Here is an 18,377-nt window from a genome sequence, read left to right on the forward strand (position 1 = left end):
ACTCCTATATTTTTTAATTAAGATACACTTAATAAAATATTATTTTTTAATAATAAATATTCAAAATAATTTAATATTTTAATTAAATAATTTTTTTAATATTTTATTATTAAAAATTTGAAAAAATAAAATTTAATATTTTTAAATGAGCCTTTAATCTTAATTAAAAATTTTGATCCTTATTTAACTCAAAACTTAATTTTAAATTTATTTAATTCTTAAAAAAGCTCAGAGCTCATTTATTTTTATTTTTATTTTTTCATTTTGATATGCTTATAAATATATACTCCAAGCAAAATCCTTTCTTTTTCCTTCAATCTCTATTTCCTTGTCAATTTCTTTTCTAGATCCAACCAATCAAAATTGACAAAACAGCAATTACAATAAGTCAATATGGGATAAGCTTAAACTTCTAGTTAAGTCTAAATAGTGAAATTTTCCATTGCAAAAATCAATATTCTTGAAGAATTAATTAATGAAGTGTCTTTTATTCTTGATAAATTTGGTCCATATTGTGTTCTATAATGATGATTTGTGATAGATATACTACTTGCTAGGTGTACATGGGTTGGTTTGGTTAAGTTTAATGTATTTTATCAAATTAAAATGAAAAAGCAAGTTTTAATAATATTTAAATCAAAATTAATAAATTAAATTATAAAATTACATATGTTTAATTTTCACGTTCATCAAGTTGGGTTTGGTTTAGACGTTTTTAACTTGTTTTAATACTTTTTAAAATTTTATAATTCAACTTTTATTGAAACAAAGTTGTTTATATATATATATATATATATATATATATATATATATATTCGATTTGGGTTTGATTTTTACTATGTCAATCTGAAATCTAAATTAAAATTTAATTTATAATATTTTTAAATAATAATTAATATTTAAATGCTTAAAATTTTTAATTTCGATTTAAATTTATTTAGATCGATCAGATTAATCAGTTTGATGGTTTCTCTATACTCCTATTAGCTAGCAATAGTATGCACCCATATATTCAACATTGGAATAATTGAACCCTAAAATTAAAACTTCTTGCTTAGTTTGCACAGCTCAGGAGATTAATATGCTCGCAGTTTTCCCACATGCATACCCTGTTTGGAAGCCAGGAAAATGCAAATATACTGGTGGAAAAAAATTGTAAAAAAGGTTGCAATCTTATATTCATTAGCTATACTTCCAATGATAAAAACAAAGGGTAACCACCATTTATATGTGTATTTTATATTGAAAATTCTTTATTAATTATTAGCTTTTAGGTGTGTAGAGTGCAGATAAGTTCATCAAGCAAAACCATCATCACTCATCAGCCACCAAAATGACCACATTGTCTGCCAATATTATAATCTCATAATAATTAATAATTTACAGAATCAAAATATAATATGATTTTCTTGCATATGATAATGTCCTTTTTTTTTCTTTTCAATTAATTATTAAACAAGAATATATGGGATTGATACTGGTTTGACTGTTACTTAAAAAAATAAATTAAAATTTTAATTATTTTAAAATTTTTATAGTAAAATATACTATATTTATTTTAAATTAATATATTTAAAATGATCATATATATTTTTATTCACAAAGATTAAATTTATCTTTTAATTTATTTTAGGTTGAAATAAAAGTTTGTTTATTTTATTTTTAAAGCAAAAGGGTTCAACAAAATTTAGTTAGACGATAATATATCTGGTGTATATACACTATCTTTAATAAAAATATAAATTTCATTTTCTTATAATTAAGTAAAAATTATTTTATTATATTTAATTAAGCACTATTTTTAATACTCTCGGTGTATACAGTAATTAACCTAACCAAATATATTAACATTTTTTTAAATTTTGACTCGATTATTCAATCAATAAAAATAGAGAAGTAAAAATTTAAATTCAATTAAAATTAAACTAAAATTTGAAAGATTTATAATTAATGAGATTCATATAATAAAATGTTTATTAATAAAAAGTTTTAAATATATGATATTGATGTGAATGAATGTATTTTTTAAAATTATTTAAAAGAAATTAATCTTGATATATTAATTTTGTTGGGTAATAATCTCAAGTGCCCACATAAAGGGATGCAACAATGTAGCTTTGGACCGTTGCTGGCCTTGCCTAGTCTCTCCTTTGCTCCTAATGACCGTTGCAATGTATAGACTCAAAGAGAGAATACTAGGGATATTCGGTTTATATATATACATATATTATATTTTATAATTATATGAAATTTATTATTCATATTATAAGAAGAGTTCATCTTTCTGTAAGAAAGAATATTATTTTTTTGTGTGTCGAGAATATTCTATAATTTTTCAATTTAAATTATTCAAATTCCTAATAAATATGATTTTATTTGAAGAAAAATGTCTAATGATTTCTTTATAATTATTAATTATAATAAATTTCATGTAAATTTTATTATAATGAATAATTATAATAAAATTATTATCAATTTTAAAATATAATATTTTTTATAAATTATTATATTATATCAAAATTAGTGATAAAAAATTGGCTAAACTTCAAATTTCACTTTATACCTATTGAAATATTAAATTTAAATATTTTTAATTTTTTATTTAAATTAATTTAAAATTTTCATTTTAAACTTAATGTAGTTTAAATTTAATTTTTAAAAATTTTTAATTTAAATTAATTTATTTTTAAACTAAATTATGTTTAAATAAAAAATTTTAAACTAATTTAAATTAAAAACGAAGATAATAAAATGAACATATAAAAATGAAATTGAGAATTAAATAAAAAAAAGCAACCCTTAATTTGTTTTAAAGAAAAAGAAAAGCAAAAGCATTTTAGAAGAGCCGTTGCAGCTAATGGTGGGGTCATGCAAGTAAAGGAAAAAAATAATAAAAAAAAATTAAAAAATGGAATTTTGTCGGCTAATTAAAATTTCAAGTTAATTATGTCATTAAAAGATGCAGACTCTCTTAATCATTGTTTACCAAGTGCCCTTCCTCTCTCCCATAAATACCCCTCTGTGCTCACCTCTCCAACCGCACATTCTCCACTCTCTCTCTCTCTTTCTGTCTCTCTGAGCTCACTAGCTACCAGAGAAGCAGCAAATCAAGAAAAGCTGTAGAGCAATAATTGTCTCATGGCTAAGGACGTGGAAGTTGCAGAGAATCCTGGAGAGTTCTCAGCCAAGGACTACCATGACCCTCCACCTGCACCTTTGATCGATGTTGAGGAACTTGGAAAATGGTCCTTGTACAGAGCTCTTATTGCAGAGTTCATAGCCACCCTTCTCTTTCTTTATATCACTGTTTTGACAGTTATTGGATACAAGAGCCAAACTGATCCTCTCAAGAATGCTGATGCTTGTGGTGGTGTTGGTATTCTTGGTATTGCTTGGGCCTTTGGTGGCATGATCTTTATTCTCGTTTACTGCACTGCTGGTATCTCTGGTAGGTTTCTTCTTTTCTTTCTTTGTTTGGTTCCAAAGAAAATTTTTCCTTTTTTTTTTCCTTCCAAAGAACATGTTTTGGTTTTGTGCTTAATTTCTTGATTTTCTAGCAGCTCACTACAGAAGAATTAACTTTAACCACACATATACAACTCAACTCAACTGAGCCTTTATCTAGAAAATTTGGAATTGACTTTAACCACATATATATACAAAGATAATATATGAAACAAGAAGAGAAGAACACTTCAAAACTCTTTTCCCTATGTTTGAAGCTAGTTTGTTATCCAGTTATCAGTAAAGAGCAGTACTGATGATGATGAACACTTGTTTGAACTCTACACAGGAGGACACATTAACCCAGCTGTGACCTTTGGGCTTTTCTTGGGACGCAAGGTGTCACTAATCAGGGCCCTTTTATACATGGTAGCACAGTGCTTGGGTGCAATCTGTGGGTGTGGTTTAGTGAAGGCCTTCCAAAAGGCTTATTATAACAGGTATGGAGGTGGGGCCAATGAACTATCGGATGGGTACAACAAGGGAACTGGATTGGGTGCTGAGATCATTGGCACCTTTGTTCTTGTCTACACTGTCTTCTCTGCCACTGATCCTAAGAGGAATGCAAGAGACTCCCATGTTCCTGTAAGTAACTGATTCTTTTCTCTCTTAATTTATTTGATCTATTTTGTATTATTAATGTTCTCTGTTTAGGTTCATTTAATTTCCTTCAGTTGGGATATGGGTCATTTTCTTGCTGACTTAATTTGCTGGTTTTTTCCATCTCAAGATCTTGATTTCTGAGGCCTTTACTTTCTCCACACTAGTACTATTACATTTTCAAAATGAAGTTTGTTAGGTTTTTTATTTGGACAGCAAGCACAAGCTAACTAAAAAAAAGGAAAATACCCATCATTTGATTCCTTCTTTATAATTTATGAAGAGCATGTTAAAGCTTAAATGATTTTATTTCTTCCAATGAAGGTATTGGCACCTCTCCCCATTGGATTTGCTGTGTTCATGGTTCACCTTGCCACTATTCCAATTACTGGCACTGGTATAAACCCTGCTAGGAGTTTTGGAGCTGCTGTTATTTACAACAAAGATAAGGCCTGGGATGATCAGGTACAAAATAAAACCTATTTCCACATTCATTTTTTTAATAAAAATTATTACATTATGCTTCTCATCATATACTAAAGAAACTTTTTTATTATTATTATTTTACAGTGGATCTTCTGGGTTGGACCTTTTATTGGAGCTGCCATTGCTGCTTTGTACCACCAATACATTCTTAGAGCAGCAGCCATTAAGGCTCTAGGATCCTTCAGGAGCAATGCTTAAATAGGCCTTTTAATTTTATTTGATAATTTGAAGAGAGAGTGTGGTGGTGATGATGATGATGATGATGACGCTTAAGAAGAATAACAATGGATGAAGATGAGTGGTCAAGTTCTGTCTTTTAAGGGGTTCCTTCACTAATTTCTTTCTCAATCCCTTTCAAGGGTTTATAGGGAGAAATTTGGAGAGCCCATGGAATTGTAAATGCTAAGCAATATTTATGGTCAAGGGTGTCTTTTCAATCCCTGTTGTTTTTGTTATGATTGTATTTTAAGTTATAATTATGTCACTTATATCTATCCTTTGATCCTTATCTTATGATCTCCTCTTTTTTTTTTAATCCATTATCTTCTGGGTGTATTTCTTCTTGTTTAAGCATAATCAATCTAGTAAAATGGGTTGTCTTCTTTGCTCTAATTTTTTTTTTATCATCTTTATAAATTTAGATACTTGCAATATTAAAGCGGAAAAAAAATTTTATCTAGACTCGTTTTCTTATAATACGTAAACTCCATTATATATCTTGTGTTTTGATATGGAGAATTCGATTTAGGCAAAAAAAATCTTATAGATAAACCCACTAATGAAAATAATAATAGTTGAGATTTGAATATGGAAAAAATTCATTAATTATGCTCTTAATTTGCTCTTATTAGTTAATAAAGTATAATTTTCAAGATATTATATAAATAAAGACACAATTTTAAGTATTGTTAGTTACATGTTGCATTAAAATTACTTTCTTAATATGATAGATAGACTCTAGCTATTGATTCATTGATTTATAGAAAAGAGAATTGCTCTCAATACTTGCTTAATCAATCATCTAAGCCTATGTGGTTAGTAGCAGTGGTTTTCACTTGCTAAACCCAATAATTAAAATGTGAATAAGACTTCTCTAGTGACTAGTGTGATAGCTCTCTTAAGGAATGGTGTCCTCTAGGTGTTTTCTCAATTATTAAGAGATAAGAGATGAAACCAATTCAGTAAGGTTAATTAACTGAAGTATATAATATGACAAAATTAGGTGGCTGATTTTTATTTTATTTTATTTTTATTATTATTTTTTTAGGATTAGGATAACTTTCTTTCTTCAGTCTTTGAACTTTCTTGCTTCCCTTCTTTTGGGTGACAAATAATTATGCATGTTAATATTAAAAAAATAATATAAAAATCTCAATAATAAAGAAATTTTTTATTTAAATCTAATTAATTATAAATTTAAAATATAAAACATATAATAAAATTTATTGATTAAATATATAATTTAAGATGCATATGAAAGAAAGAATTATAACTTCTTTTTCACTTTATGCTTTTCAAAGGACTTCTTAATATTATAATAAATGAAGGGAAAAGATGATACAACTTAGTATTTTTTTTTTATTTGATATTTTACTAGGACAAGTTTCTCCACCTCCCAAGACTTGTAAGCCTCAAATTATTGTGGGCACTATAGTGATATTTTTTTAATTGAAAAATATGGTGTTGATCTAAGCATTCTTATCCTCAAGGCTATGAAACAATTAAAAATGACAATTTATCAAAGTCCATAAACTAGTAGTAATTGTCCAAGAAAATGACAACCCAAAATAGGTTAGATGATGGGTGGCTTTTGTGGTGGTGGTTCATGGAAAATGATCATGGTGGCTTTGATTCCTTATGGTAGTTGTTGAGTAGGAATTGTTAAATTTTTTTTTTTTTAAAAAAAGGAAAATAAATTATGTTAGGTCAATAAACCTTGGGATTCCTTCCTTTTTCTAAAAGTGGATGTTTCTCTTCTCTTTCATATATTATTAGTTGGAGTTTATAATTTACACTATCTTGTCCTTTAGTTTATGGATTTAGGGTTGTACTTAGGGGAGAGCAGTTTTCGATTTAAATCGAAAAATTGAATCAAACTGATTGAATTCGGTTCAATCGGTTCGATTTTAAAATTCAATCGTTTCGATTCGATTTATAATTTTAATAATTTCTGTTAATCGGTTCGGTTATTTTTATAAAAAAAAAATTAAAAAAATCGAATCGAACCGAATCGAAATTATTAATATATATAGGAAATAAAAAAAATCAAACCGAATCGAACCGAACCGAAATCAAAGAAAGCCGAACCGAACTTTAAGATTTTTGAGTTTTGATTTCTAATTTTTTTTTATTTTTATGTTTTTATTATTTAGATTTAATATTAAAAATATAAAATTTTATAAATTTCGGTTTGATCAGTTTAAAACTGAACCAAACTGATATTTATTGGTTCGATTCAGTTCGATTTTCTCTTATCAATCGGTTTGGTTCGGTTTTTAAAATTTTTTATTTTCGATTTTCAATTTTATCGGTTCGGTTCGGTTCGGTTCGGAACCAAATCGACCATTTGCACACCCCTAGTTGTACTCCAAACCCAAGTAGGTGAGCTTATAGGTGTTAGATGGTGCAAATTTTGGCTCAAATTATAGGGAGGGGTGAGTTTTTTTTGCCATTTGGACTTGTTCTTGATGCACATTTGGCTTAAATTACCCAAGTTTTTGGGTAATGAGATCATCAACTTCATACAAATTGTTTTATTCCCTATCACAAAGAAAGGCTACCAGACAATTACAACAATAGTCTAATATTTATTGGTTTTGTAAGAATTAGCAATTATATATATATATATATATATATCATTTAAAATTATAATTAATTAATTAATTAATTTTATTTACACTTATTTTATATTTAAATTGTTAAATTTTGTCATTTGTTAAACTTTAAATTTGAGATAAATTGGTGATTAGAATAATATAAATTAGAAGTATAAATAGAGAGAGGAATGTTAAATATTATGATAATAATATTAAATATATTATTTAATTATTAAATATTTTCTATCAATACAAATTTTTTAAAATGAATGAAAATATTAAAATTATTAAATAAATTAATAAAATTAAATAAATTTGATAAAATTGATATGAGTGAAAAATTTGAATTATTTTTGTTAATTAATAAATTTAATTATTTTAATTAAATATATTATTAAAATTGAAAATAATATAAAAGGTTTAGGATTAAATTGTTGACAAGTATGACTGTTTGGTACATAGTTGATTAAAGGACTTTTGAATAAAAATGTCAAATATTTGCGCTAATTTATAATTTTATTCAAACACCTATTTTGAATTAATTATTCAAAATTTTTAATTTTGATTAAATTTTAATTAAAATTAAAAATCAATTGAGATAGAATTTATTTATGCACATAAGATTTTTAACTTTTAATAAAATAAGATAAACACATAGCTTAAGAATAATATTGTTACTTTACTTTAGACTAAATTCATATTAATTTGCGATTATGAGTTATTTTAAGTGTTTTTAAAATATATTTTATTTATTTAATTTTTAAATGAAATCTAATACATTAATTTTTGAATTGAATTAAATTATATCAATTGCCAAATTCGCTTTTAATTTAACTCTTAAGTTTTTAAATTATTTCAAATATATATGAATTAAAATCATTATAAATTATTTTAAATCAACCAGGTGATCAAAATTTGACATCTTTCATTGCACAACTTTGACTCTTTTTGGATCATTTATATTCAAAACTAGGGTATATTTAGTTTAACTGTTAGATACAACTGATAACTGTTAGCTGATACTTGACAGTTATAGTTGATGATAGCTTATTTATATTAAGTGTTTGGTAAAACTACGTTTAATTGTTAATGTTGATATGTAAAATAATTAATAATGACATATATCATATAATTTATTTTATTATTGAAATAAAAATAAAATTATATATTTATTTTATTATTAAATTAAATATATAATTTTTAATTTAATATATTATATTATTTATTATATTATTAAAATAAATATATAATTACCAATTTAATATATTATATTATTTATTTTATTATTAAAATAAATATATAATTATTGATTTATTATATTATATTACTTATTTTAGTATTGAAATAAGAAAATAATTAAATTCTTTAAAAAATAATTAAATAACTTTAAAATTGTAATTATAAAATAATAAAGTAATTATTATTATTGATAAAAAAAACTTATAACTAATTTTAAGTTTTTAGATGTAAAAAATGTACTTTTCCCATAATAAATAAGTATTTTATATTTTATATTATTAATAAAAAAATATTTTAATAAAATTGTATTAATTAAGATGTTAAGATTATAAATTAAAAAAAATAAAAATATTAATAATATTAATTTTTAAATTATATAAAAAAAGATAATATAATTTAAATAAAAAATAAAATTAAATCAACTATCTACGGATGAAAAACAGTTTTAAAAATAGAACTAATACAAATTGCAGCTGATGGGTATTATATCAATTATTCATCAGCTATTAATTTTATTTTTTTTAATTTATTAAATACTCTAATTTATTTATTTGAGTGTCTATCTATTATTAGCTACAACCAAACGGTGAACTAAACACCTTCATAATAGGTTCACACAATTCAGAATTTAATGTGGGCTTCTTTTCAAAACAAAATTATCCATCATGGGCTTCTCTTGGACCAACCCAATTGCTCTATTGTCTATTGTCATGTACAATGTTCAATGGGCAACCATCGCCATTTTTAAATGGGTTTATGTGGGCTTGTTTGGGATCTTTTCACCCCAGAAAAACAAGAAAAAGCATGAAGGGTGACATGATTTCAGTATTAATAGTGGGTGGGGAGAGAAGCATTGATTTCATCTCCTGCATGCTTTGCCTACAATTATTGATACCCACATTATGTATATCGCTTTGCTTATGTGGCCTTTGCTGGTCCTCCAAGCTAAGAAAGAAACAACCCATTTGTTCCCATTTCTCCTTTCTTGGGTGATTAAGCTTGTATTAAACGTTAATTAAACACAAGAGTGCATGTACTCAATACCTTTACTTGCATTTTAACACACATAATAGGTATATGATTTCTTACTCAAAGCCTCAGCTGGAATCAATATGATTTTGCCTCTACAGTTACACATATATGCATATTAATTATATGAAGAAAATGGATTAAGTTAATCATGACCCCACTCAAGTGTACAGAACAAAACGACACAGTGTTATGAAAAGATCATATTGCCCTTGAATTGAAACTTTATCTGCTGAAAGAAAGAACCAGAAATGTTTATTTTCTTTTTCATATGCTTCTCATGTAATGAGTAAAACATGAAAAATTTCAAGTTGAATCCCAAATTGTAAATAAAGTAAACATTGTTTTGCATACTGCAGCTTGTTTTACTGTATGGGGACTTGGGATGAACTTGTTTTAACTGTGGCAATGTTCTTGGTAAGGGCAATATGGGAAGAAAAACAATCTTATGCTGCAAAAAGCACAATCATTTTGTTCCATCTTTCTGTCAACTTTTTCACTACCAAAAATTGAACGCCAAGCAATGAAAACTTATCAGGACCTTATAAATGCCACTCCAAAGCACCCAACAATTTTCATTGAACTACTAGCACTACTACTACTGCTGCTTCAAAGTTCATACTCATAAGCAAAGCAACTGAACATGACTCCCAAGGCTTCTTTCTTTCTCTTCTCTATTTTAGCACTTCTGTTTGCTGCAAGAGCTCAAGACAGAGCTCCTCATGGCCTGGCTTTTGAGAATCCAGTGGCCTTTTCACCCTCCGCAGTTGAATTTTTCCATCCGAAAACACAAGAACCCAACACTAAGAAACCTTGTGCAGAATCATCTGGTTGTTCATCATTGCCTCTAGCAGCTGAAGTGGAGGCTACTCAAACACAGGAAACTGAAGTATCATCATCCCAGAAAGTTGGGAGTCAGCTAGGAGCTGGCGGCATTACCGGCATTGTGCTCGGTTTGGCATTTGCAATGCTACTAGCAATGGAGGGTTTTTAAGTATTCATCACATGTCGAGTCAACCTCAAATGTGGCAGCTCCATTTCAACCTGATGCTTGATGGGGTTACTACATTAGGCTTGATTTTTTTGACAGACCATTTCCTCCTTCTGCCTCCTGCTATTCTGTTTTGCCAGTCATTCTGTTATTTCTTACTATCTAATGTGTTCTAATTTGTTTTTTTTTTTATCTGGAATGTATCAAGGTTTCAATAGTGCTTATTGCTTCATATTCTACAAGTGACGCACCATTATCAGCTTTTTACAACGAGGAAAATAAATGAATTCTAAGCAATGCAGACAGATGTGGAAAAGTAGACGTCTAAGTAGCACATAAAAGAATGTTCTAACACAATCAAAGGTTCAAATCATTGGGTTACACAAGCTAGTTGCTCAAAAGAAAGGCTAAATTACTATGGGGTCCCCACTTATAACATTATTTATTACTATGTCCCTCAATTTTAAAAAATGGATTAAAAGGTCTTTTAATTTTATTTTCGTCCTACAATAAGGTCCCTATATTCATTTCTTAGTATATTTCAGCATAATCTGCTAATTAAATAACACAAAAGTAGGGATTTTTTTATTTTTTATTTTTCCAATACCCTGTCCTCTCTCTCTTTCCCTTCTCCTCCTCCCCACCCCCCTCCCCCCCCTGTGTGTGTGCGCGACGCTCCATCTCCGATCCCTGAGGGCCAAAGGATTGTGTCTGCTGCCAATGAAATCTCTAATTTGGAGAAGGTAAAGTAAATTCAGGTTTTTTAAAATAAAATTTTCATAGTTTTTAAATCTTCATAATATCTTTTAGTGTTTAAAAGAAAAGAAAACTTTTTTAAAATATTTGGTAGTTTTAAAGAGGAAATTTTCTTAACTTACAAATTTGGTAGGTTGGAGAATGAATCTTATTTTATAAAAGCACATACTCTCCTATGAACTTGTTTTTAAATCTTTAAAAACCTTCCATTATTTTAAAAAGTTCTTCTCCCAAACAAAAGGAATATTCTAGACCTTTCCCTCCCTAATCCTTACCTTCCGCTCAATTGCGCTCATTAAATTTCTCTGTAAATTAATTACCCATCCTTAAAATTAATTGAGGCTATGTTTAGTATGATGTAATGCAACATAATGTAATCAATTATATAATAAAATGAATATGATGTAATGTAATTATCATTATATTATTATATTTGATTAAAAACAAAAAAAAAGTAATGTAGTGATAATTTTTATTTTCATAGTTAATTTATTTATCATATTAATAATAAGCAGTAATAATTTTTTTTTTGCCAATGATCCAATTAAAGGAATAATTGAAACTATTGTATTGAGTTTCTTCATAGTATTTTCTTTATCTACTATAAATGAATATTCTAACTGTTATAGTTTGTTAGACTAGGGCTAATCCTAAATATTATGCTCATTCTCTTACCAGTGACAGCTTCAAATAAATCATATTCTCACTCTCTTTCTCTAAAAATATAGAAGAAAAGAGTCTGTGCACCAATATCTGCCATAAAAGAGCCAAACCATAATAAATGAGAAGTTATACAATTCAATTCTAGCATAATTACCCTGAAGGACAAGTTCTTACACGTTACTCACCCGTCCGCTACCGGAAACACTACTTCCCATCTAACTTTCATATGTTAAGCATGCCATCAACATTCATCCTGAGCTAAGATCAAACTCTCTATGAAATTGCAGCGATTATTAATCAAGTGGTGGTGATAGCTAAGTAGTGGTGGTGGTAGTGATGAGCAGTTGATAGTGATAGGATGGAGATAGAGATGATAGTGTTGATATTAAATAAAAAAATTAAAAATAAGTAATAATAATTATATCCATTTTTTTATGTAATAACTATTATGTTAATTAAAGTGTAATTAATTATGTTATGTAATTGATATTACATTAAATATTTTTTAAAACAACAAAGTGATTGCATTACACTTTTAATTATAACACAAAGTAATTGTATTACGCAGTAGCCTGAGTGATTGTGAGACCATTGATCCCATTTTGAGGTTCACCAGGGAATTCAACGCTTTCAGGATCACTTGCCATGGAATTTTGGCGACGAGTGTTGATCATTGGTCCGTGCAGTCTATTTGGGTTTTCTGATATTTAGAGCAGGCAAATATGGGATTTCGTGGGAAGTCCTTTGAATGCAACCAGAATAAGAAGGAAAAGAGGAAGTGCGGTTCTCTCTGTAAGAACAAGCAGGAAAAGAGGAAAGTCAATTGGGCTTTCCGAGATTTAGATCACTTGCCTGTGTAGTGCCAATTTCATCAGTTTCAAGGTGACACTCACTTAAAAGTGGAAGGGTAGATCAAGCAAGGATGAATTTACCCTAAAAGGATGAATTTGTCATAGTTTTAACATTAGTCTATTCTTTTTACTAATCTATATGTGCGTGTGTCCTGTATCTTAAAAAAAAATTTACCCTAAAAGAAATGAGCCATGGAACATATAAAATGAAAAGGCAAATAGCCATAAGTCTAATTGTATAATGGCAGGCACATTTATCTCATAACAAAAAGCTCATGTGATAATATATGAATAGAAGTTATAATATCACACCGTTCCAAGCTTGGGTAAGCTTATCCCATCAGAATCACCAAATTCACCAGGTCATCAAAGGAAATAAGTATACAAGAATAGCTAATTCAACAAACTAAAATACATTATTTTCACAATTTCCATTTAATTTACACTGATTTCCACCACTAAATCAGAAGCTACGAGATTCATTACTACCAATATTATAAATCAAGCATCATTACTCAAATTTAGCACGTATATTTCATTTAATTTTCTCTGCAGACTTTGAAGATCCATTTTGGTAGAATGAGGAACTAATTATCCCTGCAATTTTAATTTGATACAGAATTCTCAGGTGTTCAAGGACACCTGTCCCACAAAAACGATTTTGTAAGTGTAAGACATACAAATATAGACATGCTATTGCATGTAGAAATATCACCAAAAATTGATAAGAGATGCTCGTACACTTATAGTGAAACTACAGCAAAATCTTTACTGCCTACGTGAATTAAGAGAAGCAACCACAGGTCTAAATGTCTCATCCACAGCTTTGTTCCACATAAGTTCAAACTGCGAGCGAAATTGCTTTCCGAATATAGGCTCTCTCAACTGCAAGAAGTTCAAAGTTTTTAGTATTAGTACTCCATGCCATGCACAGCAAAATGAGGAAGTTTTAACATCTCATTGCAATTTCAAGATTGATAATGAAGTTCTGGTTTCCAGAACCATGTCAAAACTGATGATAAAGTTAATAATGAAATTATTAACTGCATGATTGACCATAGATTTAATGGTTTTCCAGTACTGTGCCTAAAACTGACACTAAAGGCTCACGTCACACAACTTGAAAATATATGAAGTAGAAATCACGAAAGAGCATTTAAATACAAAAATTAAAAGTTGCCAACATCTTTTAATCAAATGAAGAAAAACACCAGTCAGGTTTTCTTTGTCCGTGCATAGGGTTCTAATTATTTCTTTTCCTCTCCTGGTTAACAAACACAGAACAAGACTACAGGTTGAAGTTCTTTTTGGAGGTAACGATTGCTTAAGTCTTCTCTATTTTTTAGCTTTCTCTTGCTTTGTTAAGCACAGTGTTATTAAAGGTGCGAGGCGCCCAGGTGAGGCGTAAGGCGACGCGAGGTGCCCCTCTGTCGCCTCGACTGGAACGCCTGGCTGGGCTTTGGAGAGGCGACGCCTCAGGCCGACGAGGCAAGAGGCGACGCAGGCGAGAGGCGACGCTTCATCAAAGCAACGGTAAGTTTTTTTTTTTTTTTTTTTTTGATGAAAAAACTAATAAACCTACCACTCACCTGATGCCAACAAAAGAGCCATACCGTGAAGATAGCAGCCCCGCTCTCTTCCTCGACCTCACGCTTGTGACAGAGACAAAACAGTACCAACAGGTACGCCCTCTCTCTCTCTCTCTCTCTCTCTCTCTCTCTCTCTTCTTCTTCTTCTTCTTCTTCTTCTTCTTCTTCTTCTTTCCTCTCCGATCTCTCTCTCTCACGTCTTCTTCTTTCCTCTCTCCAATCTCTCTCTCTCACGTCGTCTTCTTCTTCTTTCCTCTCTCCGATCTCTCTCTCTCTCGTCTTTTTCTTCTTGGCTTTCTCCCTCTCCACTTATTCTGCTTTCCCTGCTACGTAGACCACCTGTTTTTTATTTTTTATTTTTTATTTTTCCCTCTCCTCTCCTTCTTCTTTCAGCAGTCCCTTTTTATTTTATTTTTTCCCCCTACCCTCCTTATTATTAATTAGTTATTATTTATTTATTGTTAATTTAATTATTTTATTTTTTATTCTTATTAATTAATTATTTAAATTTTATGGGTATTGCTAAATTAATTATTTTACTTTGTATTCTTTTTTAATTGGTTGATTAATTAACATGGGTATTGTTAATTTATTGGTAATTAGTTTAATTTTTATTTGTTATTCTTGTTAATTTGATTAGTTTTACTTTTTGCCTTGTTAATTAGACATTAGTTATTAATTAATTATTTATTTTATATAGGTATTATTAATTTATTATTAATTTGATTTTTTTACTTTTTATTATTTTTAATTAATTGTTTAATTTATAGTATTGTTAATTTGTTATTAATTAGTTTACCTTTTACTTGTTATTCTTATTAATTAGTTTTAGTTTGATTAATTTTACTTTTTTCTTATTAATTAGATATTAGTTGTTTATTTTATATGAGTATTATTAATTTATTGTTAATTTGATTATTTTCTTTTTGTTCTTAGTAAGTAATTGTGTACTTTATATGGACATTATTAATTTGTTGTTAATTAGTTTACTTTTTACTTCTTATTATTGTTAATTATTTTTTTTTCTTTTTAATATGTTTTTTTACTTATCAAGATGATTATATATATATATATAATTTAAGCAATTAAGGTTATGGCGCCTTACTTTAAAAAAGCCCTCGCCTCGCCTCTCGCCTCTCGCCTAAGGCCATAGAGTACTCTATCGCCTTAGTGTCGCCTTTCGCCTTAATAACACTGGTTAAGCATGACAGTGAGTTTCATAACATGATTTCTCAATCTTACTAATTCCGCTTATTTTTTTTTTCTTCCAAAATTCGTTTTATCTCTTGAGTTTTTTTTTTTCCTTTTTATTTATTTATTTTTTTTCCCTCAGCTGATATTGGTACTCCCATTCTTTAATTGCTTCACCCCTCAACACCATTGCTGCTACCGGCATCACTTTAGCTAGCTCATTCTTATTTCCAAATTTTGAAAATAACTACAAGAAACAAGTAAAAAGGGCCCAGTTCACTAAAAGGCAAATACTTGTGCCATAGATTTCTAATTGTTCACAAAATCATCAGAAGGGCTGAGTTGGACATCTTCGCATTAAAGATCATGAAAGCAATCGAACTATCTCTAGCAATAACCTTCCCCTTCTGACTTACTTAAAAGTAAGATTTTAGGATTTTGATCAATTATATTTAGAGCATAATTTGCTCTAATAATAGTCAAAATGGAAATAGCGTGAATATAGATTATAGAACAATAGAAAAGAATGTAAATTATACTAGAAGGATTAGATCTTTAGAAGTAAAGGAAGCACTTAAGAGAATGAAAGTAGGTAAAGCCTGTGGACCCGATGAAATACCAATTGAAGTGTGGAAGTATTTGGGAGATATGGGAGTGGCATGGTTAACTAAATTATTTAATAAGATTCTAAACTCAAAGAAAATGCCTGATGAATGGAGGAAGAGTATTTTAGTACCTATTTTTAAAAATAAGGGAGACATACAGAGTTGCTCAAACTATAGGGGAATTAAACTCATGAGCCATACTATGAAGTTGTGGGAGAGAGTTGTGGAGCATCGACTACGTCGTGATACTTCTATCTCTCTCAATCAATTTGGTTTCATGCCTGGTCGTTCAACTATGGAAGCGATCTTTCTCATTAGAAGCTTGATGGAGAAATATAGAGATGGGAAGAAAGATCTACACATGGTTTTAGCCGACCCCAAATTTTTGGGATAAAGGCTTAGTTGAGTTGAGTTGTATATTTAGAGCATAATTTCACTTCAACATGCATTCAACTTAAGCATTTATGTATGCACCACTCAATAAAACAAAATGACTCAACAACACAAACCAACTACCAAAATGCTTCTTAACATTATCCACACTAAGGCATTGTTATGGAAACTGGTGTTATTTTGAACTTTGAATTTCAATCCACCAATCTGTTACAACTAATGGGGTATTTGGTACGAGGTTGATTACCTTGTATATGTAACACATACTTTCATTTAATTTTTTTATTAATCTCCTAATAAACCCAATTATTAATTACACCATTAATTATTTTTCAATCCCTTAACAATTACTCCTTTAAAATTTACAAAATAACATTTAACCATCAATTTTTTAACTTGGTACCAAACGCTTCCTAACAATTAAAGATGAGTTGTATTATAGTCTCTCTTCTGCTCAGAAGACTGATCACCTAATTTTACAAAAGCAAATTCATTGATAGCGCAGTTGATCATCAAAGTAGGACAAAAATTTCACAATTATATTCATAAACACGCACCCAAAAAAAAAAAAATCCTAATGAGTTAATATTCTAGAAAAAGTTCAGATAAAACAATAAAAAAAGCAGTGATATGTTGTAACAAAAGATACTCCATGATTAACCACAAATTGTGATACACCAAATTCTAGGGTTTCAGGGGGGGGAAACACAATTATTGAGAAAAGGGCAGACAATGGGAGTTGAACCTGAGATTGGGCATCCAATTGATTACGATCAGCAGAAATGGATTCATAGATGCGTTTCCTTTGCTCAAAAACAACAAAACCCACAAAAGCAATCCCCAAAGCAGTACCAAGCAGACGCTCCTGAGGAATGGAAACAGAGAAAAAAATTACTTTCATATAGAGACAGAGAAGCATCACCAGCCCATATCAAGAAGAAGAAATTTAAAAAAAAAAAAAAATTATATATATATATATAGAAGAATGGTTGGTTACTTGTGCAAGAATGCTAATCATGGTGTTGTATTGGTGAATTTGGAGAATCGAGGTTGAATTGGAAAGAATGGAAAAGGAGAAAAGCAGATGATAAATGATAGTGGAGGTCTACAATATTGAAGCCAAGGCACAGTCCTGATCAGGAGATGGGCTTTTATGAACCATCACCCATGTCCAATTTAGGCCTTCCTGAATAAAGGAAGGGGGCGTAGAAGAAACCGATCAAACCGATGATATCACACTAATTTTGACCAAAATTTTGTAATTTTCATTTGAATTACATGGTTATAATTAAAAATTATATAAATTACTTTGATTTGATTTTAATTTTTAAAATTATTAAATCGATAATATTTGAATCAATAGTTTTTAAAGTGAATAATACTTATGAAACTTCGCTTTTTATTTTATTTTTATTTCTAGTAAATATTTTTTATAATTTATAAAGAAATTCGAGAAGACTTATCATCAATAAATCTAACTTGAAATTGAATGTTTCAAAATATGTTAGTATTAAATAGTTTTTTTTTAATTAATAAATGGTAATAATTTTAATTAATTAATTTAATATATATACGAGTGTAAAAAAAGTACAAAGAATTTAACTCAAATTTGACTTATTTTATTGTAAAAATCAAAGATATTAATTTTGTAATTTTTTTTGTTA

General features: G+C 28.7%; 3 protein-coding genes across 5 annotated transcripts; 2 read left to right on the top strand and 1 right to left on the bottom strand.

Moving 5' to 3' along the window:
• Positions 1-3,033: 3,033 nt before the first annotated feature.
• On the top strand, positions 3,034-5,084 carry LOC110631664 (aquaporin PIP2-7). The gene is made up of 4 exons (XM_021779577.2): positions 3,034-3,448; positions 3,794-4,089; positions 4,429-4,569; positions 4,675-5,084. The coding sequence occupies exons 1-4, from the start codon at positions 3,139-3,141 to the stop codon at positions 4,786-4,788; spliced, it is 861 nt and encodes a 286-aa protein (XP_021635269.1). The 5' UTR covers positions 3,034-3,138; the 3' UTR covers positions 4,789-5,084.
• Positions 5,085-10,237: 5,153 nt separating this feature from the next.
• LOC110631686 (uncharacterized) lies at positions 10,238-11,151 on the top strand. The gene has a single exon (XM_021779600.2). It carries the CDS (start codon positions 10,318-10,320, stop codon positions 10,666-10,668), a length of 351 nt encoding a protein of 116 aa, XP_021635292.1. The 5' UTR covers positions 10,238-10,317; the 3' UTR covers positions 10,669-11,151.
• Positions 11,152-12,664: 1,513 nt separating this feature from the next.
• Positions 12,665-17,924, bottom strand: LOC110631685 (uncharacterized). 3 transcript variants are annotated; one of them, XM_021779598.2, is made up of 4 exons: positions 17,711-17,924; positions 17,459-17,578; positions 13,715-13,820; positions 12,665-12,874 (listed from the first exon to the last, which is right to left on the bottom strand). In XM_021779598.2, the coding sequence occupies exons 1-4, from the start codon at positions 17,729-17,731 to the stop codon at positions 12,792-12,794; spliced, it is 330 nt and encodes a 109-aa protein (XP_021635290.2). In that variant the 5' UTR covers positions 17,732-17,924; the 3' UTR covers positions 12,665-12,791. The 3 variants fall into 3 exon arrangements, with proteins under 3 accessions (XP_021635290.2, XP_021635289.1, XP_021635291.1); XM_021779597.2 differs by lacking the exon at positions 12,665-12,874 and adding an exon at positions 13,447-13,577; XM_021779599.2 differs by lacking the exon at positions 12,665-12,874 and adding an exon at positions 13,447-13,577 and having other exon boundaries at positions 13,677-13,820; positions 17,711-17,917.
• Between the last annotated feature and the right edge of the window lie 453 nt (positions 17,925-18,377).

This window comes from Hevea brasiliensis, chromosome 1 (assembly GCF_030052815.1).
Source record: "Hevea brasiliensis isolate MT/VB/25A 57/8 chromosome 1, ASM3005281v1, whole genome shotgun sequence".
NCBI lineage: Eukaryota > Viridiplantae > Streptophyta > Magnoliopsida > Malpighiales > Euphorbiaceae > Hevea > Hevea brasiliensis.

Bases quoted from the DNA above. Each gene is read 5' to 3' on its own strand.
- LOC110631664 (XM_021779577.2), top strand. From the start codon at position 3,139: ATGGCTAAGGACGTGGAAGTTGCAGAGAATCCTGGAGAGTTCTCAGCC. The intron at 3,449-3,793 runs GTAGGTTTCTTC...AACTCTACACAG, and splicing joins CTGCACTGCTGGTATCTCTG to GAGGACACATTAACCCAGCT. The intron at 4,570-4,674 runs GTACAAAATAAA...ATTATTTTACAG, and splicing joins ATAAGGCCTGGGATGATCAG to TGGATCTTCTGGGTTGGACC.
- LOC110631685 (XM_021779597.2), bottom strand. From the start codon at position 17,731: ATGATTAGCATTCTTGCACAA. The intron at 17,579-17,710 runs GTAACCAACCAT...TCCATTCCTCAG, and splicing joins TGATTAGCATTCTTGCACAA to GAGCGTCTGCTTGGTACTGC. The intron at 13,821-17,458 runs GTTCAACTCCCA...AACTTCTTGCAG, and splicing joins AATTGGATGCCCAATCTCAG to TTGAGAGAGCCTATATTCGG.
- LOC110631686 (XM_021779600.2), top strand. From the start codon at position 10,318: ATGACTCCCAAGGCTTCTTTCTTTCTCTTCTCTATTTTAGCACTTCTG.